At 38.2% G+C, this 23,062-nt stretch overlaps 2 protein-coding genes across 3 annotated transcripts in view; one reads left to right on the forward strand and one right to left on the reverse strand.

The window, feature by feature from the left end:
• Positions 1-11,424, reverse strand: part of msna (moesin a) — a 29,537-nt gene extending 18,113 nt beyond the window's left edge. Inside the window, exon 1 of one of the 2 annotated variants that reach the window (XM_057363277.1) lies at positions 11,061-11,424. In XM_057363277.1, coding sequence (XP_057219260.1) covers positions 11,061-11,072 — 12 coding nt within the window. In that variant the 5' untranslated portion in view covers positions 11,073-11,424. Of the gene's footprint in view, positions 1-5,434; positions 5,495-11,060 lie in introns of those variants that run through there. The other variant, XM_057363268.1, reaches the window with a different exon arrangement.
• Positions 11,425-12,067: 643 nt separating this feature from the next.
• On the forward strand, positions 12,068-21,685 carry las1l (LAS1 like ribosome biogenesis factor). Its single transcript, XM_057360330.1, has 13 exons — positions 12,068-12,366; positions 12,607-12,732; positions 12,834-12,903; positions 12,981-13,062; positions 15,085-15,249; positions 16,670-16,716; positions 17,135-17,244; positions 17,337-17,422; positions 17,869-18,072; positions 19,704-19,839; positions 19,915-20,228; positions 20,482-20,632; positions 20,890-21,685. The coding sequence occupies exons 1-13, from the start codon at positions 12,221-12,223 to the stop codon at positions 20,984-20,986; spliced, it is 1,734 nt and encodes a 577-aa protein (XP_057216313.1). The 5' UTR covers positions 12,068-12,220; the 3' UTR covers positions 20,987-21,685.
• The last annotated feature ends 1,377 nt before the right edge of the window (positions 21,686-23,062 follow it).

Genomic DNA, 23,062 nt, shown 5'->3' on the forward strand with positions numbered 1-23,062 from the left:
ACCTTTTTGACCGGTAGTGTATTTTTAATTATAAAACGGTCAGTTCTGGTCCTTGACGCTGATTGGCTGAGCGGAGTTCTAAGCCGTTATAAAATACCCCAATATATAACGGCTGACTGCACCACATAGCCTAAATATAATTTTATTTACTTTATTTTATGAAACCTTGCTAAGCATATGGAATAACCGTTTATAAAAGCAATAAGCCCCGCGAAGCAGTGGGTTACAGTGCATTTTATAACAGCTACGGGCTTTATAACTGCTTCTTGGGGCTTATTGCTTTATTATATCATTTCCACAATTTGTTAATACCCGAGCACATTTTGCTAATTCATTTACATAGAATTAGCAAAACATAGGGCTGGGCGATATGGCAAAAAAGTAAACTCGATAGTTTTTTTCTATATTGATCGATAACGATATTTATTTCAATATATATTTAATTAAAAAACTGTATTTAAAATAATCTATTTCAAATACAGTTTATTAACAGAAGTTAACCTTTAACCAGTTAAAATTCAATTAAATGAATGCACTGTTGCAACACAGAGGATATTAGGCCATAAACAACATGTACCAGTTCATTCAGTCTCATTTTGACTCAATTGACTCGTTAAGTAAAGGGAGTGTTCATTCAGTACAGTCAACCAATGAAAGGGCTCCGTTACTGCGTACATTCGAACGCTACTGGCTCAGCACCTGCGCACATACATAACGCTGCAATAATGTCTTGGTCTGCATTCAGTGAACCTTAGTCTTTCAAAAAGACATCTCACATAAACTGTAGTACATTTCTTTAATCATGCAAGCATCTTACATACAAGGTTCAATATTTTAATGTGCACACAAACTCACTTCATTACATCTCTAATCTGTACAGGGCAGCGCTGGTTTGTTTCATATGCACCAGCTCATGTTAGCAGATATGTTAACGATGGATATAAAAACGTTTGTGCTTGAGTTTCGAAGTAACTCACTTGCAATTGCACCTCAAGTTTGTTTTGTTTAACCGGCGATTGCGAAAAAAAAATAAGACACTTGATAAACTGTGTGATGACAACTCAAGGTTAGTTTCACCTTTGTTTCCGCTTCCAGTCATGTTTTCCTCCTCATGTTGCGTTTTCTTTGCCAAGTGCAGTATGAAATGGACTTTGTACTTTGACGCGCATGCTAAAAGCTGCACGCTGACTGACTGTTGTTGCGTTTATTTCTGTGTTCTTTTAGACTGTAAGATTAATCCATATCGAGTCAAAATGCCAATAGCTTATCATCGTTTTTGAAATCGCGATTCGATATGATATCGTTTATCGGCACAGCCCTAGCAAAACATATTAACATATTAATAAATCAAGGGAACAAATCATGGCCATGATATAACTATTTTGTTTGCATGTAATGTGCAGTGCTCCATAGAATAAAAATTTAACTTGAGGAGAAAAGAACAGCAAAACAGAATAGAACAGTGTTTTTTAATAAATTGTTAGCATTGTTCTTCAATGAAAAGTTTAGGGTTAAGAATTGCCATCTTGCAATAACGATAATTCTGGCTTATATAAAGATAAGATTTGGCTAATCTTAGCATTAGACGTCATGAATTGTTGACTAAACGACTGATGCATGAAGCAAAAAACCCTGGAAGCACTTCGGGAACGGAATTCTACAGAATTTTCAGCACACGTTGGGGCACCAACTTAACATTTTCACGCCTCTGAGCATGATGCTGAACAAAATGTAATTCAATTGGCTGTTGTACATGTTAGTCAGGCGGCCTCTCTTGGGCAGTTCTTGGCCAATGAAAGCCGCTATGAAGTCCAAACCTTATGCCGTCAGTCTAAATGGCTGGCTAGATAAGACTGAGATTTGGCAACTAGCACACATGCCTCAAACCCCTACCGTATTCATTCTGTTAGCCAAACACACCAAAGCCAATACATCACAATTCTCCCACCCTGAAAAAGACTTACACTTGAAACCAGAACAAGCCATAAAATCTAATTACTCCAGAGAAAGAGTAATTAAAGGTAATATTTTAACTAACACATACAACCCTCTCATTTACAAACTAACTTCAAAATTTGATTAAAGGTACAGTGCGTGATGTTTTGTATGATCTATTAAAGGCGCAGTTCTTGAAAATCAGCAGCCACTACCGTTGTATTATAGTTTTGCAACGAATCTCTGAGTCATTTGCCCACCCCTCCCTTTCGAATTACGACGGTGGCCGCAACAGTAAAAAAAAGATGTTGTCTACTGAGACAGCGGATAGCAGTGATACAAGCAGGTAAGGCAATATATTAACATAATTAATCATTTAACATGTATTCTATTGCGAAAGTTACTGTTACAATTCTATAATTAGATATATTTCTTGCGTGCTATCTAGTACACGCTGAGAGTAGTGAAGTAACTAAAGTTAGCTAATCGTAAATAGCAACGCTGTTCAAAGCGTTTGATCTGACAGCGACATAGGCAGTTAGGTGTAAGTTAGTAGACGTTTGTCTCCCCCTTTGTAAAGTCAGGAACAACCGGAGTACGTACCGCAGGGACGGAAAAACATTATTATTCGGAGGTTATATGGCCATTGGTATAAAATGCTAACGTTACCGTTTCAACAAAACAGTTGTTTGGTAAACATTGAAAAAGTGGAAACATTGAAAATGTTGAATTATCTTACCAGTCTAGCAGAAAACAGGCAACTTCGGCGTTGCCTTGAAAACATTTGTCTTTCAGTGCCTTCCATCTGGTAATAGATACACCGATGTTTATCCTGGATTTATGCCGCCGTTTGTCTCTAATTTGTCTGGCAGCATCACGTTTGCGCTTCTTTGACGACGGAGATTCACGCTCTGTTGGCTCTTGTGCACAATACGAATGGTCCTCCATTTTATCTCCTTTCATTACGTAAGGTTTTTATACACATCTAAAGACACAAAATTGCATTTCTGTTAATAGATCATACAAAACATCCCGCACTGTACCTTTAACAGAAATGCAATATAACATACAAAATTGTGTCTTTAGATGTGTATGAAAACCTTACGTAATGAAAAGTTATGTTTTTATTACCTTAGAATAAACCAGTTGTAGCTACATAGGGAGCGGGCCTATCTACATGGAATTTGTTATGTTGCGCAGCCATGTTTTGTACAGTAAGCTCTAACGGACAAACAGCTCTACAGAGCGCGTTTCGTATATGTTGGTCTTCGTGTGTGTTTTTAGACGCAGCTTGCGTCATCACTGAGTTGAAGACGCACAAAGTAGTAAGTCGTAGTACGGAGAGGAGGAGGAGTAGTCGTCGTCGTCTAGCTGAAGCAATTGATTGTTCTGTCTTAGAAGTTTTGATAAAATGGAGGACCATTCGTATTGTGCACAAGAGCCAACAGAGCGTGAATCTCCGTCGTCAAAGAAGCGCAAACGTGATGCTGCCAGACAAATTAGAGACAAACGGCGGCATAAATCCAGGATAAACATCGGTGTATCTATTACCAGATGGAAGGCACTGAAAGACAAATGTTTTCAAGGCAACGCCGAAGTTGCCTGTTTTCTGCTAGACTGGTAAGATAATTCAACATTTTCAATGTTTCCACTTTTTCAATGTTTACCAAACAACTGTTTTGTTGAAACGGTAACGTTAGCATTTTATACCAATGGCCATATAACCTCCGAATAATAATGTTTTTCCGTCCCTGCGGTACGTACTCCGGTTGTTCCTGACTTTACAAAGGGGGAGACAAACGTCTACTAACTTACACCTAACTGCCTATGTCGCTGTCAGATCAAACGCTTTGAACAGCGTTGCTATTTACGATTAGCTAACTTTAGTTACTTCACTACTCTCAGCGTGTACTAGATAGCACGCAAGAAATATATCTAATTATAGAATTGTAACAGTAACTTTCGCAATAGAATACATGTTAAATGATTAATTACGTTAATATATTGCCTTGCCTGCTTGTATCACTGCTATCCGCTGTCTCAGTAGACAACATCTTTTTTTTACTGTTGCGGCCACCGTCGTAATTCGAAAGGGAGGGGTGAGCAAATGACTCAGAGATTCGTTGCAAAACTATAATACAACGCTAGTGGCCGCTGATTTTCAAGAACTGCGCCTTTAAATCTCATTCACACACACAGACTCTGAGACAAAATGGCAACCCATCCTACCAAGCAAACAAGAAGAGATATAAAGCTAACAGCTAGCAACCGCGTATATATATTACGGTTACCCTAAGTTAACTTTAACCACAAAGTAGCTGTGGTCTCTCTCATTCTTCGATCATTCTTTGGTTAACTGACACTACATACTTCCCCCCGAAAAATGGTTGTGACAGCAGATTTTGACTGCATTTGTGGCTCGATCTTTGGAACAGAAAATTGATCAACATGACACCAGTAATATTCGTTTTGCATTTCTTTCACTGCTGTTAAAACACTTGTGCGCAACAGAAACCTAGAAATGCAAAGTATGCAAGTCATTCAAGTTCCCTGAAACATTAATATAGCTTAATCAAAACGGGATTATTGTCATTTCTTCCCTACATAGTACATTGTAATAAAAAAACTAAATGACCTACCAGGAGACATTATGCAAACACAGTTTACGTGTTTGATTTCTTTAAATGACAGGGTATGTCAACTATTATTATATGGATAATACATTTTACATAAAGCAATATATGCAGAGGATTTCGACAGGGACTCCATCTTGTAGAAAACAGAAGGATTTGCATGAATTACTTGATTAGTACATACCTTCTGGTCCAAATCTCCCTTATAAAATCCTATTTACAGACACACTGCTATGCATTCACACAAATGTCTTGTTGGGAACCTAAAATGCTGACGTTTTTGGAGAGAATGTTGTCGAAATATACCATTAACCACAGTTACTAAATCAAATGCGAAATGCAGAACAGAGTTTCTGTTTCCAAAATGAGGCAGGCTTTCAAAAACACATTTGAATAGAAGACGCCTTCAGTTGGTTAAATCAGCTAAATCAATGTTAGATGTTAGGTCTCTGCCAGTATATAACTATAGCCACTCAACTCTACAGTTTAAGTATACTTTACAAATCGACATTAGCAATATGAAAAAAAGGTCTTTAATTCACTAATATACTGTATATGAAGAGTTTGGTTCCAAAATGAGGTAAATCTGTTTTTTTTTTAATTCAAAAATCTTTTTTTTTATTGTGCATTCCAATTAATATCAATCAAACTGCAGTTGGTTTGTTTTGATTTAAGCCATAATAACAAAAAATACAGCTAACTAACACAATAAAATACAATAAAAAACATGATTTTTGACAAAAAATGAAACTGAATTATCTCAATTTGGAACCAACTCTTCATATACAGTATATTAGTGAATTAAAGACCTTTTTTTTCAATTAAAGACTTATTTATTTATATACACACACACAAATTGGACTTACAAGTTTTGAAATGAGATGTAGTTCAATCCTGCCGTTTTCCTCCATCGAGATGTGAAGTGTTCGACAAACTCTAGAACTTTCCCTCAAAACCCCCTGGAGCTTTACCTTATTAAAGATCATTAATCTTTCCCTGTGTGTGCGTGTGTTCGTAGTTAATCCTTCCCCACCGGACACATACCAAAGACCTCCAACCCTCTTTTGAATTCACAATGGACCGGTCATTAGGGACGTAACGGTATCAACATTTCACGATACGATAGTACCTCGATTTGAAGACTACTATACGATATTTATTGAATTTTGTGCAGGAAAAAAACAAAACAAATGAAGACTTGGAAAAATGTGGTATAAGTGTTTATTAAACTATGACTGAACAAAGATCACATTTATTATTTTTAGATTAGGTAATTTTAAAGTGCAAAGAACAGTAATATAATAGCATAAAAATTAATAACATAAAAATTGAGAACATGAAACATGAAAAAATTAAAATGAAAAAAGTTTGAGTTGTTTGTCAACTTTTAACAACTCACAACCAGTCAGGTACTCGCCTCATTCACTGCTTCACTCACTGCTATTTTTTTTTCTCCTTGTATCATCATGAAACTTTTCGGGGTGATGTAACAAATGGCTCTTCATATTAGTCGTATTCCCCGAATTGTACTTCACCGCAGTCTGGCAGTGTCTGCATATTGTTTTTTGTCTGTCCGTCACCTTTTCTCGTTTCTTGTTACGGGAAAACCGAAATGCTTCCACACATGCGATTTATAATTCGCTTTAGCTTCAACTAGAGGTGGGAGGAATGGCCAAAAATCTATTTCAAGGAATGAGTAATTTTATTTCACGGTAACGATATATTTCATGAAACAATCTCCCATTATAATTTTATATTTTATACCTCATTTTTCTTAGATTGATTTAACTAATTTATTTATTACAGTTCATTTAAATGCTCACCATAGTTAAAATGTAGGTAAGTTATGAAAATGTACTAAAGATATCAAATTAAGTTCTGATAATCAGACGTATTATTTATTCATATTTATCTTCTGGCTATATCATATGTATACAGTAGGAAGATAGACAACATATATAACAGTAAAGTATGAATATGCACAAACAATGAGAGTACAGTATATGACTAAACTGGTGTTCATGGGGTCTGTACTGTAGGTCTTTATCGCTCTTCACCCTCTATTAGATGAGCACTTTAAGTGCACTGCGACTCTCTGTCTTTAGGTTTGTTTATTCTCGGGCTTGTTTTTGCACTGCGAGTCTCTGGTGACTCCTCACGCGTCTCCCAAAACTGGAGGTAGAAGCGCGTCACATCAAAGCGCTCACGAGCATCATCGCGCATTTCAACGCAAGTTTCACCTTGGCTCGCCTGAAGTTAAACTTTATAAAACTATTAACAGCTTTTCAAAACAACCTGACTTCTGAAATACGTGTTGAGAATGAGCTTTTTTAAATGCTGGCGCAGATCCCTGCACGAGCACTGCGGGTGAGAGGAGCACCGGACTGGAGCGGATCACTAAACTACAGACTGAAAGAAGGTCAAAAGAATGTTTGATACGTTTATTTGTTACGGGTGGATTCATTCATTAGTTTTTTTCAGAATAGTGCCTAATTTGCAGAGCGCCGAGTTAACCACGCCTACTTATTTACATTCCGCGGAATACATGGAATAGAAAAATCTCTTACGGTTGACATTTTATTCCGCGGTAACAGAATATTCCATCATTCCGCCCAGCCCTAGCTTCAACAATTTGTAAATCCGTTTCTATGCCACTAGCGGCATCCGCCATTTTCGCTCAACTTGATCTGTAGCGGGCGGCAGCAGAGCGCAGAGGATGATGGGCACGCATGGGTTGATGGGAATTGTAGTTCCCGCTTCCCTCAACTCGCTCCTTTCGGCTGAAAAAACTACACTTTGCCTGGAAGATCTATCGTCATGCGACCACGATAGTATCGGGAAAAAAATGCTATCGCGATACTTCGATATTTACAATACCGTTACATCCCTACCGGTCATGTATAAGCAGTTCATAAATAATACAAAAGTCATTGGTGTACACTAACATTATCATGTTTAATTTCTGAATGCTTTATGGCTATTAGGGGTGTAACAATACGCTCACCTCATGATTCGATACAGAACGATAGCATCACGATATACTGAACAAGATGTTCCAATTAAACTGAAAAGATTTACAAAACAACAAAATAATTTGTCAATAACATTTTTGCTGTATTTTGTTATAGAATTGACAGCATTCAATGTTTAGCTGAACATTCTGTATGTAAAATAATACAAATTGAACAGATCTGTTACCGAAAAATACAGGATATGGTTACGCTAGTCACAGTCACAGCTCAACAAAAAGTATTTAATAGATGCTACACTATAGACCCACATACATATTGTATTTTTGTATCACAATATATCGTGCCACACTGTATCATGTCACCCCTAATGTTTATAATAGGAAATATTTATGAGGCAGACTTTTGCTGTGTTTAAAGTTAGTTTAAGGCCAAACAAAAAAGTTGTAAAATGGTTGCAAGAGGATTACCATGTTAATGTGACCTATTGTAAGTCGCTCACTTTCTCGCCTGCTCACTCCTTCTGACCTCAACCTACAGAGGTCACGTAACTCCCCCTTGATACACTGAGAGGAACTGATGACTGGCGATAAATGAATGTGTGTGAGTGAGCAAGAGAGAGAGGGGAGTGTGCCAAGTCTAAAAGAGGCCATTTTGGAACATTAGCTTTGATAAACAGCTGCATTCTAGGCAACAGAAATCTGCAGCGGAAAAGGGGCCTGTCCTCACTACACAAAGCTGTGTGTGTGTATGCGAGTGTGTGTGCACGCTGCAGTTCTGTGAAACTCCAAATAAGGTACTAAGTGGCAGCGTCAAACCTAGCTGGCCCAGAACAGGAAACGTACAAACAGGAAGTGATGTAATCACAGTCTAAGCACAGAAACCTTGAGTCATTATCGGAAAAAATACTCACGGACTTGTAAGACACTAAAAAAAGTTCTGAATTCTTTTACAGGCCAATACGATTCCAAACACAGATCCAAGGAACCTCCAAAATAAATATCACGTCCCTCCCTAATTATAAGGCATATGTACATTTCCAGCTTTACTGTTCTAATATGTGTTCCATTCATTCCAAAAAAAGTGTACTCTGTCTAGTGAGCTTTGTGTGTTGGAACCACTCCTTACTGACACTCTTCTTTTTTTAGTATTATTTACCTAATTTGTTATTGAACCTCTGCCATGACATCAACCAGACTTTTATAATGCACATTCAAATTCAATCTCCCTTCAGCTGAGCTTGTCCTCACTCTGCAACATGAGGAGACTAGCGAAAGGTCAACTAAAACCATAAAGGTAAAGCATCTGAGCCTACCATACAAAGACTACATACAATGTGTAAGCTATTGCATATAGGTGTGATGGAGATATTTAGAGATATTTGAGTTAAATTAGACTTGAACCATATTATCAGCACTTAATTCTTAAAGGAGTCATATGACACGGCTAAAGCGAATATTATCGATTGTTTTAGATGTAATGCAATGTGTATACACTGTTTAAGGTTCAAAAACGCTGTATTTTCCACATACCGTGCATGTTTGTATCTCCTCTTTGCCCCGCCTCTCTGAAACGAGTGGATTTTAACAAACATGTGGTTCCAAAGCAATTGTATTGACAGGTACGCCCACCTTACTTGCGTGTACATTTGGGCGGTCTTAGTCAACTCATACCACGAACTGACGTGGATTTGTGGGGGTGTGGTTACACGAGACGTTTCAGGCAGGTCTGGGTGAGGATTCGATTTTAGATAGATTGCATCTTTTGTTCCGACGCTTTAATTTTTGCAATTTTAAGTGTCAAACACATGCATGGGCAACTTATAACCAAAGACACAGAAAAACAAGTGTTTGTGCCATAGGACCCCTTTAAATTGCTGGTATTTAGAATCTGCTTGTCACTGTGCATCATAACCCGGTTGTGTTACATTTCATATCTCTAACCTTAGTAAAAATGTAATAAATACAAACATGACTGATGTTTATCTACTGCTTAACAAACCAAATATAATAATTATACAAAATATATAGGCTACATATTTTATGAATGTACATTGTGGTAAAGTGATACCTCTTTTGATCCTCATTTACTCACCCTTAGATTGTTCCAAACCTGTATAAATTTATTTTTAAGCTGCACGGGGGATATCTGGAAGACTGTCAAATCTCACCCCCCCCCCTGACTCCCATGGTATTTAATTTCCCTACTATGGCAGTAAATGGTGGATGAGATCTGACATTATTCCAAATTTCTTCCTGCGTGTTCAGCAAAACAAATTTATACAGGTTTAGAACAATCTAACGGTGAGTAAACGATGACAGAATTTTCGTTTTTGGGTGAAGTATCCCCTTCAAGATAGCTATTTTAATGATCTCTAACATCATTGCTTTATGCCTCTAATATAAATCAAACAATACATTACAGTATTACCATGGTTTTACTTTTAAAATAAAAAATAGCAGCTCTTCATGGTACTTATTTTGAAAGTGATTTATGTAGTTAAGCATCTCTGACAAGACGTACCAATTTATATGTGAATCTTCAGAAGATCAAAACCAAAGACGAATTTAAAACGGAAGGGCTTTATTTATTTATTTACTGGCAAGTAACTGAACGTTAAGCTGAGACCGTTGAGAGCTACATGTGAGCCACGTGATCAGAAAAAGACGTGTCGGTCTATCCTGTTTGACTGTGGCTCTTAAACGTAATCCACTTAAAGAATGATTCACTAATTGCGAGGTGTAGCCGAAAAAGAGAGCCTCGTGATAAAAACGCGCAGTTAGGTCGGTATTTGGGTGAACACCACGCCTCGGCGTGGAAAATTGCGCCATGAGCTCGTCCGGTCCTCCCATAGTGACGGACAAGCTGGACCCACCGGCTCAGACGCGTCTCATAGTTTCCAGTCCCGAATCCTTATCTAGAACAGATCGAACCCGCGCCATAACCGGCAGCACGGAGGCGCTAAAATGAACTAGACGCGGTCTATTCACTAGAACTTGACGGAAGGCCAATCAGATTTGACGATAGTGGGGGGTAACATGTTGTCACCGAGTAACGGTTCAGCCCATATACAACACAAAACGACACAGACAAACAGAACTGTATATAACAACATTTAGCGTGTCTGTTTGAATAAAAAGAGTATAAATAAAATTAAAAGGTTTTAATGTTATACATTACAACACAGAGCGATTATATTCAGAGTAACTGTCTAGTGTATTTGAAAAGCGACATGCTATTTTGTAGCGAGTTCAGGTGAAAGCTCATTGTTGTTAATAAAATCGATTATTGCTAAAAAAAATAGTGCATCGCGTTCGGCCTACGTTTCATTGGTTGGCAGAAATGCCAACTGTTTTCCAGCAAGTGAAAGACCATCCTCGCCCCTTCCGAGCGCCTACGCGTCGCTACCGTCTCCCGTTTCACCCCAAATGCGCAGCGTTAAAAAGCACCGTGAAATCTCTTCGCTTTTGTCCGCTACACAATACACCCAGTTCGATTGTTTACGTATCCCACGGGTACTCACCGTTTTCGGCATTTTGACTGTATTTTGTGTCTCTCTCGCGCGGATGTCACAAACTGAGCTGATACAATGAAGTCAACAGACAGCCAAACTTTTTCCCAGCGGCTAATGTCCACGCCAAAGAGTGAACGTCCGTCGCCGCTCTTTTGGAAAACCTGCTCCTCGGATCTCTCCAACAAAGTTTCACTTTTCTCGGCGTCTTTGTCGCTCAAAGAGAGGTGCTAGAGGTCCTAGAGTCGATTTCCTGCTAACGGAACTGAGTTTTGAAAACCACACCCAGCCTTGCTGATGGAGGCACAGCAAAGCGCGTTTGGCTAAACTCCGCCCGATCTGCACAGGCCCCGTTATGTGCTGCTTTGTGTCCCGCGGACGAACGCGCGCGATCTGGGAATGCGAGGAGGGGGTATCCCACACAATTCCAGCTCTGACGTCATTTTGCACAGAAATTCCAGGCTCTTCTCGGCTTCCCAGAGCGAATGTCAGAGCTTGGTACGGGAAACCGGCGTACGTGAGAATATTGGAGAAAAGAGATACACAGCACTGTCCCAACAATAGTTTGAAGTTCTTTACATTTAAAAAACAAATTAAAGAAAAAACGAAACAAATAAAGTATGCTCACAAACCACCATAACAAGTATTACCTTAAATAACACAAAATTTACTGATTAGAGTTAGTAAGATTACATAATATTTGTTACGTATACGTATGCGTAACAATATGCAAAATTATAATCGGGTAACGTTATATGCGATTTATTTTACTCGCACTAGGGAAGTGTAGAATTAAATTAGAAATTGCGATGAACTATTTTTTGCTCTGTTATGCGCTGGCCTGCATTTATTTTTTATTTTACTTTGATTATTTTCAAGTGTATAAATAAACCCATAACATCCACAAACCTATAGTATTACCATGTACTTGGTCAGAGAGTACGTTTTAGCTGCTTGATCTTTTTGAAGGAAAAAAACCACGGCATGTACGGAACCACTGTAACAGCTCATGCTACTAGAGGGACCGTTTAACCTGCTGCACCGCTGGCGGGGCGTGTGTAGGGAAAATATATGGTCGTGTATTTTGTTCTTTCCGATTTGAGTTAAAAAGCGTTGGCTGCCCCATTGTCTAAATATTACATAGTAACTTGCATAGACGCTTAGCTCAAAAGATGAAGGGGAAACCGGCAAAGAAGACGCGTCGCGTCGTGGCCTGGATGAACAAAGCGGAGTATGATCATGTGTTTGAGCATCTGTACTCAAGAGACCATGTGTTGCAAAAACACGCACTGCACAGAATCTCTGCCTGGAAGGGCAGGTATGCGGTGTTCTCTCTCTCTCTCCCCCCTCTCCCTCCTCTCTCGCGGTGATGACATTAAATATTTAAGCATTTCTGTTGAAACTTGGAATGTGTCCAAAGTTGATGCGATGAGAACAGTTTGATAAATTGAAAAAAACTCACATTTTCTTAATGCAGTGACATTTGTTTATTAGGTGTGGTGTAATGTAAGAGTATGTATACGAAAGAAATGACTTAGATTTACTGTCTGTTTCACAGGTTTGGACAAAACACTCCAGTGGCTGTAGCGAGCACAGCAGATCTGGTCCGGTGTCAGGTGCTGGATAACACAGGCAATCTGGAGGCCAATGATCTGGTGCTTCTCTATGGCATGGCACTGGTTCGGTATGTTTTTCATCTCTGATCATTTCATTTAGGTGTTAAAATCAGTGGATTTTACTTTACTAAAGGTCAGGTCTCTGAACAAGTGTGTTCGTGTCTTTCAGGTTTGTAAATGTCATCACAGAACGGAAACAGACAAAAATTGCCAAGCCCTTACGACTTTTAGCCAGAAATGTAAGTTACACCGTTCACTTACTCAGTTTGCTTTCTGTCATAACTGCAGTTCTTACCACAGTTTATTTCTCTGGCAGTTAAATATCCCAGAGTGGGTGGTAAACCTCAGACATGACTTTACACACAACAAACTTCCTTCTCTGAAGTGGTGCAGAAAAGGTGAGAGAACCTGTAGACAGCTCTTACATTACACACACACACACACACACAGATTTCAGAGATCATATGTAACGGAGGCCAGCGAGAGAGAGCTGTGCAAGGTAAACCTCACTACCCGACCAACAGAGACGCTCTAGCGACAGACGTTGGAGGCCTCCTTGTTAGAGCGCCTGTCTCCCGTCCGGACCGACTCCGGTTCGAGGCCCGCGCAGTGCAGGGCGAGTAGGACCTGTACCACATATATAAACATGTCTATTTATCTTTTAACTAAAAGTTATTTTGTAGTTTGTGTAGCCAGATGGTTGAACAAATGGCAAAGGCTTTGGTCTAAATTTGAGTTTATTATGAATGAAATTGAACAGACAGAAATTTTAAAAAGTAATTTAAATAATAGCTTTTATAGTGATAAATGGATGATGGTTGTATAGACGGTTTCATCGGACGCACACGCCTGGCCTGAAGTTAACATTGTTTTAGGGCTGGGTGGAATGACGGAATATTCCATTACCGCGGAATAAAATGTCAACCGTAAGAGATTTTTCTATTCCGTGTATTCCGTGGAATGTAAATAAGTAGGCGTGGTTAACTCGGCGCTCTGCAAATTAGGCGCCATTTTGAAAAAAAACTAATGAATTAATCCACCCGTAAAAAATGAACGTATCAAACATTCTTTTGACCTTCTTTCAGTTTGTAGTTTAGTGATCCGCTCCAGTCCGGCACTTCTTTCACCCGCAGTGCTCGTGCAGGGATCTGCGCCAGCATTTAAAACAGCTCATTCTCAACACGTATTTCAGAAGTCAGGTTGTTTTGAAAAGCTGTTAATAGTTTTATAAAGTTTAACTTCAGCCGAGCCAAGGTGAAACTTGCGTTGAAATGCGCGATGATGCTCGTGAGCACTTTGATGTGACGCGCTTCTACCTCCAGTTTTGGGAGATGCGTGAGGAGTCACCAGAGACTCGCAGTGCAAAAACAAGCCCGAGAATAAACAAACCTAAAGACAGAGAGTCGCAGCGCACTAAAAATGCTCATCTAATAGAGAGTGAAGAGCGATAAAGACCTACAGTACAGACCCCATGAACACCAGTTTAGTCATATACTGTACTCTCATTGTTTGTGCATATTCATACTTTATTGTTATACATGTTGTCTATCTTCCTACTGTATACATATGATATAGCCAGAAGATAAATATGAATAAATAATACATCTGATTATCAGAACTTAATTTGATATCTTTAGTACATTTTCATAACTTGCTTACATTTTAACTATGGTGAGCATTTAAATGAACTGTAATAAATAAATTAGTTAAATCAATCTAAGAAAAATGAGGTATAAAATATAGAATTATAATGGGAGATTGTTTCATGAAATATATTGTTACTGTGAAATAAAATTACTCATTCCGTGAAATAGATTTTTGGCCATTGGATTTGTTGACACCTCTATTTTGTTTATCGGTCTGATAATAATATAAATTTATATTAATATTTTATTGTATATGAATTGTATTAAATTAAATCTACTCAGCAGTTTTTGATTCTTTGCAAAGGTCTACCAGAAGTTAAGTTTGGGTCACATAACGTCTGTCTAGGTTGTTTCCACCTATAGTAAACAGTTGAAAATTTGCACAAAAGTTAAATGGCTATTGGCTAATGTAAAACATTCAAAGATTTCATGCCACTATACTAGCAAACTTTGGCAAAATCAGTGATTGCTTCATTTAAATGAATGTATTTGGCAGACATCTAACTGACAGTACATTTAAAGTATACTTTTATCAGTGTGTGTGTTTTCTGTGATTCAAACCCATGACCTTGGTATTGTCTGCGCCACCTTTATGATTTTGAGGATTTTATTCTCAGGCTCTCATATATATCTACACTGTGTTCAGACAGACTGAAATATATGTGTGCCAACTCTACCCCCTTGAATTGCAATGTAAGCAGATTACAGCCCTCAGCTGTCGGTATCTGAATCCATCTTTGTGTTTATGTGGTTCATTTGTTATGTTTGTCTCAGGATGCGAGTTTGTGCTGGACTGGTTGCATAAAGAGTATTGGTCTCGCCAGCTGGGCGGTCAGCTGACGGAGGACTGGAACCATTCGGAAGAGGAGGATGAAGAGGACTGTGCTAAACGACAAGAGGAAATCCTGCTCTGCAGAAAGAAAGAGATTGAGGGACACAGTAAGTATGAGCGAGGTCGAGACAGAACAACATGACAGCACAATTGACCTTTCGCAAGCAGTTTGACTGACAGGCGATCTGACCAATCATAACGCCGATATTATGTGCCCCCGTGACTGACCGCTGTAGTACTGTAGTAGAGCTTTGGTGATTAATATGAAAAAAATGCTTTTTAATTATTGTAGTAGTAAACAGAGATATATACCCAGCTTTAATGGACGTTCACACTATAACGATAAACGATAACGAAGTTATAACTTCTAAAAATCATTCTAAATGAAGGAGAATAGCGGAGTTCACATCACCACTATACAATACAGATACGAGACACGATATTGTTGGAATCATAAATGTACGAATTACAGACGGAAGCGTTTCGGGAAATGGTGTTTTAAGGCGGAATATAATACTTATTGATATTACATACATATTACACGTATGAACAAGCTGGCAAGATATGCTTTGCGTCCCTGTGATGTGATGAGCGCACCTTCAGCCTTCAGAGAGCAGCATTTGCAGTGACATTTTAAAGGAAAGACGTTTTCAGCAATGAAGTCCTAAAGCAACAGCTGGACTGTATTTGTTGTATTTAACACAAATAAAGATTAAGACACTGATGGACTGTTATTCTTTTCTGTACTGAACTAATATATAAAAGTTTACTTTAATTTACTCTCTCTCTCTAAAATTGTCATTACTATAAATTTTGGGAGTAAATTTAACACTACACCACATTTAGGTTAGCCATACATCCATTTGTGTGACAGTAGCCTATTGCGTCGCGCGAGTTTAGAATTAACGTAACGTTATCATCTGCAGGTGTGGACGCAAATATACGTATAATTATTATTACAGTTACCTCAAATCCTGAATGTATCCCTCGAATGCATATTGCAGACCTTTCTGTCTGAAATCAGCGTGTCATTTTTCCAGAAATTCGTCACTATTTCCCCAGGGAGTGCACAAATTACACTGGGAGCGCATTGCTGATACCGAAAGCTTGTCGGACATAGCAACAGGAACATTTTTCATTTACATTTTTGCATTTGGCAGACGCTTTTATCCAAAGCGACTTACATTGCATTCTACTATACATTTGTTTCGGAGTATGTGCAATCCCTGGGATCGAACCCGTGACCTTGGCATTGTTAGCGCCATTCTCTAACCACTGAGCTACAGGAAAGCTGTAGGAACGAAGGGGGGTGGGGTTTTGCGAAGGGTCAATTGTAAAAAAATTATATCAAGATGCATTGGGCCCAGACATGTTTTAAGACAAAATGTACATCATATTAACAGTGTTTCTTAGTGTTTAATCTGTATAACACAATATTGAATAACATTACCGTATATAACACATTCAGTTTGTGCAGTTATACTATTCAGTTATACATATATTGAGATATTGATCTTTGATTTTCAGAGAAAGTCAGAGAACTGCTCATCTCTTATGAAAGAGAACAGTTTCAGGTAAGTCTTTCATGAGTGCTGAAGAAATCTTGCATTCCCATCTGTCACCTCCAGAGGGCAATGTAAGCTTGTTTTTGTGAGACTCTTGCAGCAAGATGACCAAGCGGTTACACAGGATTTGCACTTGGCACATAATAAAACGAATCAAAATCATTACGTAGACTTGCATTGAAGGTACCTTGGCCATATACATGGCCCAGACTAACCTTGTACCATAATAGTGGGCTATTTTGTTGGAATCCTTCATGAAATTAAATGAAAACCCCTTAGCAACTGCATGGCACTGCCCTGGCAACCACCATCAGCACCCTAGCACAAGCAAAAATGCACAAGCAAACACTATTTACATTTTCTAGTTGTTTCTATTAATGTGTTAACTGTGTTCTGTTAATTCTACATGCTTATTGTTGTATGGCAGGTATATGAAGAGCTGGAAGAGCAAGAATGGCAGCGTGGCGTGTGGCCGGATGCCAGCGCTGATCTTAGCTGGATCTTGACACAGATCAAACATTTTGCAGCAGATTCCAGGTATGTGTGCATGTGTGCTCAGGTGTTTATTACAAAATTCTAAAGTATATGTGTTAAGTCAATATGAGACTGTTATGTCTCTGTGTTTTTAGAGAGATCCTTGTTGACGTTTTAGTTCAGGATGGATTTCTTATTCCCACGGCAGAACAACTAGAGTCTCTGGATATTGACCCTTCAGGTACGAACACATACATGTTTGCTTAAAGGAGTAGTTCACCTTCAAAATGAAAATGTTGTCATCATTTACTCGGCCCTGTTCTCATTTTAAACCTTTGTGGTTTTCTTTCTTCTGCAAAACACAAAAGAAGATACTTTGAAAAATGTTGGTAACCAAAAACACGTGGTCCCCATTGACTTCTATTGTATGGACACAAAACCAATGCCAATGGGGACCAGCGGTTTTCTTTTACCAACATTTGGGTGTGTAAATAATGACAGAATTTAGCATACCATATACTAAAACAAATTTTGCATGTTTATATTGTTTTTTTACTAATGAGGACAGATAGGAATATTGTCAGAAATAGCTTCCTTCTGGGGACAGATTTGTCTACAAAGAATACATAAGTAGGTTCACAAAACACAAAGTAAATGCTCACATAAATTCCCTCTGTCTCTCTGCAGAGGACTCTGTTGACGTCTTCTCCCCATGTCTTCCTCGAGTGTTCCACCAGTTCTGGTTGCCTTTGTTGAAGGTCCTGAGTTCGTTCGTCTTTATAAATCTGATTCTGGACAGACTGTTCACGGAGCTCTCGAACGAGCCGTCCAGTCACAGAGCTTATTACATTGCCTCTTGGATCTCAGAAATTTTGCTCTGCAACAGCAGAAGTAAGTACCTAAATTACACTTATTGTATTGGCTGTAATAAGTATTTGGACACAAAGATGTTCAAAAGTCATTGCATTATATATAAAAAAAACAAACAAATAATGTTAGACTTCATGGCTAACGTTACTTCTTCATTTAAGTGTCTGCCCATTAAGTCATTTTTGGTGGAACATAGGGGGATGGGGAGTTGACGAAAGAGTCCATTAATTTTGGCGCAAAGCAACGAATAACATTTAAAAACCAATCATGTTTACATCCGATCCAAAACACTGCAGTAATCAGAGCGACGCCTACTGGTACTCACAAAAGGCCACACAATATTTTCTGTTTTTCTTCACATTCCATCCAATCACATTAAATTCTAATAAAAAACTCCTATATTTCATCTGTCCCTCCTCAAGCTTTTATTTCTCTAAACAACTGTTAAAAGGATAGTTCACCAAAAATGAAAATTCTGTCATCATTTACTCGCCTTCGACTTGTTCAAAACATGTATACATTTTTTTGTTCTAATGAACACAGAAAAGTATTTGGAAGAATGCTTAAAACCAAACAGATTTTGCCCCCCATTGGCTCCCATAGTAGGAAAGATTACTTGATCTTTTTTTTGTTCTGTTGAACACAAAAGAAGACATTTTGAAGAATGTAGGACAGCAAACCGTTCTGGGGCACTTTTGAATCATTGTATTTTTTCCTACTATGGGAGTCAATGGGGGGCAAGCTCTGTTTGGTTATAAGCGTTCTTCCAAATATCTTTCTCTGTGTTTATCAGAACAAAGTAATTCATACAGATTTGGAACAACTCAAAGGTGAGTAAATGATGACAGAATTTTCATTTTTGGGGGAACTGAAAGTTGCTTTGAATGAAAGCGTCGCGCTATGCTTAAATGTGAGGAGTCCGTGCGCATAACTGGACACAAATCAAAATCAAGTTCGTGGAAACAAATTATAAAGCGTTTCATCCAGCTTAAAAACGTAAAGAACCAGCAACAGCCAGGAAGTCACTAATCATATATTAAAGCTGTACTTCAACCCAGAATCAAAATTTCCCCATGTTTTACTCAACCTCAAGGCATCCTAACTGAATATGTTTTTTTCTTGAATAATTCGGTCGGCGTTATAATACCACGTATCATTTTACTTCCAAGCGGTAGAATGGGAGTGAGTGGGTGTTGACCCTTTTGAAGCTCTAAAAAGTGCATCCATCGATCAATGAACTGCTCGACACGGCTCCGTGGTCTTGACAAAGGTCTTCTGAAGCGAATCGATGCGTTTGTTTAAGAGAAATATCCAGATTGACAGCGCTATTAACGCTGATGTCTAGCTTCCGTCATCTCTCGAATGCACATGAACCAGAGGCTTGTTTTTGCGGCAGATGACGAGGCGTGTCGTAAGTTCCAGTGAAACGTCTACTCTGGCGGGAGCTTTCGTCACCGTCATTTGCCGCAAAAACAAGCCTCTGGTTCACGCGCATTCGAGAGATGACGGAAGGTAGACATCAACGTTAATTACTTTATGAATTACTTTCATAATAAATTAGTTTATTACATTTTAAAGTGTAGCCGAAGAGTCTTTTCAGGGCCAGTGTATTAGTAGTAAATTTGAGAGTGTAAAAATTCTGTCTGTGACAGGTGAATTGAAAGCTCACAGGCAGTTGAAAACATCAAAGGAGAGGATCTTCGTGAACCGATTAGCGCTTGCGTGGCAGACTCTCATCTCTGCTTGTGTGAATGCGCCATGTCCAGCTACACCATTCCTGCTACAACAGTGAGTACATACACAAAGAGAAAGAGATGCACACATAGCTCAGGTGAAGCTTAACAAAACTTTATTTTCTAAAAGGATTTTGAGTGACATGGATAAGCCCCTTCCACCGGACACACAACAGAACCTGCTTCAGCTCTGCAGCATCTACACGCAGGGTTACCATGGAAACTCCTCTCCTGAACCCTCAGACCCTGCTCAGCCTGTATACACCCTACAGAGCCTTCAGGAAAGGCTCAAGGCATCACAGAACAGAGACGCTCACTCATCGAACCACACCCCTGCATCTCTGCAGGCTCCGCCCACAGAAGAGCTTCAGGAAAAGTTGAGCCCAGAAGTTCTACAGGAAAGAAACTCGGCGTTGCGAGGATCGGCGTGGAGTGTGTGCACAGGTGATATACAAAAACAAACGCACAATGAGAGGGTTTAATGTCTCCTGCCATTTTAAATAAGAATTCGTTTTGCCTTATCTACTTTATGCAGTGTGACATTTTTCGACCACTGGTGGTACTAAGTGGAATTGCAAAAATAGTCCTAGTTTCCAAACGTACCCCTGGAACTCGTCTTAAAAACTCGCTTGTGTTTGTGAAACATTAAAGGGTTGCTTTGTGGGGAGATTTGACTGATGTTCTTGTGTCCTTCCAGATAAGGTCCCCTGGAAGCAGTATCCATTAGGAAAGGTTCCAGGGCAATCAGAGGACACCTCCTGTTTTATGGTGGAGTCATATTTTACGTTAAACGTGTTTGACCAACAGGTGGAGCTAGATCAACTCCCCCGGCACCATGGCAACAGGAGGTGAGAACTTTATGTATTGTTGTTAAAATAAATACAAACTGTAACCAGCATCTGTGATGTGCCGTCACTTACCAACAAAACAAAACATTTTGAACAAAAAATGTTTCTACAGTAATATACTTACAATGGAAACCTAGAAGGCAACACGGTCCGTGACTTAAAAGCAGAAATGAAGTTATTTGTACATATTTTGTAAAAATTCTGTATTGCAGATAATCGTGTCATGTGTGTTAACGAAATTGTATCTTTATTCACAGTGTTCCACTTCAGAGCAGAGGTGCCACAGGATCAGATGGGCCACTTTGGACTCACAATGACCTCAGCAAACTTAAAGCTGGACTCAAGCTATTCTAACACCTAACACTCAACTGAGCAGCAGTCTAAAGTTACTGCCAACCCTGAACTATAAACCATATCATGCTAAAAACAAAAACTTTGGGAGCTAAGCTGGACTGATGGTCATCTTAATATACATGAAATATTCCAATCCTTTAATTCTGTATCTGTAATTCAGAAAACATACGTTTCCATGTGAATGACTTGCAATTGGCCAGCCTCTTTTTTTGTGGAATTAATAAAACAGTGGTTTGTTTTGTTTAATTGGGTTGCAGATTTCTGACGGTCTTACCTCTTTGCAAATCTATTCTAAAACTTAAAATCACACAAAAAAATGTAGGGATCTTGTTAAAATACATTTTGGCTTGCCGTATTAGGAAAAGGTCCACAATGCTGCAGCCAGACAAAATGTTACAAACAGCAAATTTCCTCCATATCTTGTTCTTATTTCTTTTAGACCTCTTCGGATAATGTAAACAGGTTCCTGTTTCAGTTCCTTAACATGTTTGAACCAAATACAACCAACAGAATGTTTATAACTAATTTTAAATATCTTTAAAATGTAGTTATATATGTAAGATTAAAAAAGACAAATAAGTAAATACAAACTGAAACCAGAAGTGCTTCTGGACCAGTTTTACTTGCCAAGTTGTCTATGCCCAATGGGGTTTTAGAATCAGTTTTATCTTATTACTTTACTAAGTTGCAATACACCAAGTAGTGTTGTTCCTTTGTTAATGTGGGTGGTTGTTAACATGTAAGATTTGCGAACAAGCCATTTTAGCTTAGTTTTAACTGTATTTAACTTTATAAGTTTAACTGTATTGAAGGACTAGGGAGTATTAAATGTTCGATCGCAACGTGTTTTAATAAATGTGCTTAAATTAACTGATGATATAAAGGGCAAAATATTAGTACTAGAGCTGTCAAACGATTAATCGCGATTAAATCGCATCCAGAACAAAAGTTTGTTTACATAATATTTATCCATGTACTGTGCATAATAATTTTGTATTTATAAATACAAACACATACACATGAATACATATTTAGGAATATTTAAATATATTTATTTATATTTACCAATAATTGAAATTCTAAATAAATGTTTATACATTTTTTTGATTTTTCTTAAATATATGCATGTATGTGTATGTGTTAATATATACAAAATTATTATGCACAGTACACAGATATATACTGTGTGTAAACAAACTTTTATTCTGGATGCGATTAATCGTTTGACAGCCCTAATTAGTACAAATGTTTAGTACACTTTGTAGTCTACACTTTTGCGTGGTTTGTGCCGCCGTGTCTGATTTGGAATTAAGTAGCCGGAACTATGCAATTTCTGCACTTTTCTTAGGATATCACTCCGCACATTTTGAGAGAATGCAACCGGGGTTGAGAACAGTAAGGTAATAAAGGTACGAAAATACGACTATGAATTCGTGTCAGCAAAGATGACCAAAACATAGCAGTTGACCTTTAGGAAAATTAACCATGGCTTTATTATAGTAAAAGTATAGTAACCCTGTTTTCAAAGATTGTACTAAAGCCTAGTTTTACTACAAAATAAAGCATGCTTAAACTATGGTCATCGGGTTGAGTCCATAGTAAATGTGTGGTTTGTTAATATACAAATAAAGGAAAATATGGTAACTACAGATAAACCATGGTTAATTTTTCTAAATGGCTTAAAATAATTAAGTACTGTGATGCAGTTAAAATTGTTAATCCAATCCTGGGATTCTCTTTTTTTTTGTATACCATTTAAATTACTGTAGTTTGAATTATTTTGTGGTTCCTTTAGTGAGACAATTTGTGGTTACTATGGTTATGGTTATGGTTAAACTATAGTTACTGTAGTAAAAACATGGTCAATTTTGATAATGGATGTCATAGATAACTAGACGGGGAAGCCACCTGAGGCCTCCAGGACCCCTGGTTGCCTGAATCTGAGGCAGTATGAAGATAAACTGGGTATTACAGAACAAATCAAATCGTACCAAATTTGATTAATTTAACCTATTCTGTAACTAACTTTTCTCCCAGAAGGGCTAAAAAATAGTTTGGTAACCTATAAAAATCAGA

This window comes from Triplophysa rosa, linkage group LG2, assembly GCF_024868665.1.
Source record: "Triplophysa rosa linkage group LG2, Trosa_1v2, whole genome shotgun sequence".
NCBI classification, from domain to species: domain Eukaryota; kingdom Metazoa; phylum Chordata; class Actinopteri; order Cypriniformes; family Nemacheilidae; genus Triplophysa; species Triplophysa rosa.

Coding starts and splice junctions, on each gene's coding strand:
- las1l (XM_057360330.1), top strand. CDS start 12,221: ATGAAGGGGAAACCGGCAAAGAAGACGCGTCGCGTCGTGGCCTGGATG. Junction 12,367..12,606: donor ATCTCTGCCTGGAAGGGCAG/GTATGCGGTGTT, acceptor TCTGTTTCACAG/GTTTGGACAAAACACTCCAG. Junction 12,904..12,980: donor TACGACTTTTAGCCAGAAAT/GTAAGTTACACC, acceptor TTTCTCTGGCAG/TTAAATATCCCAGAGTGGGT.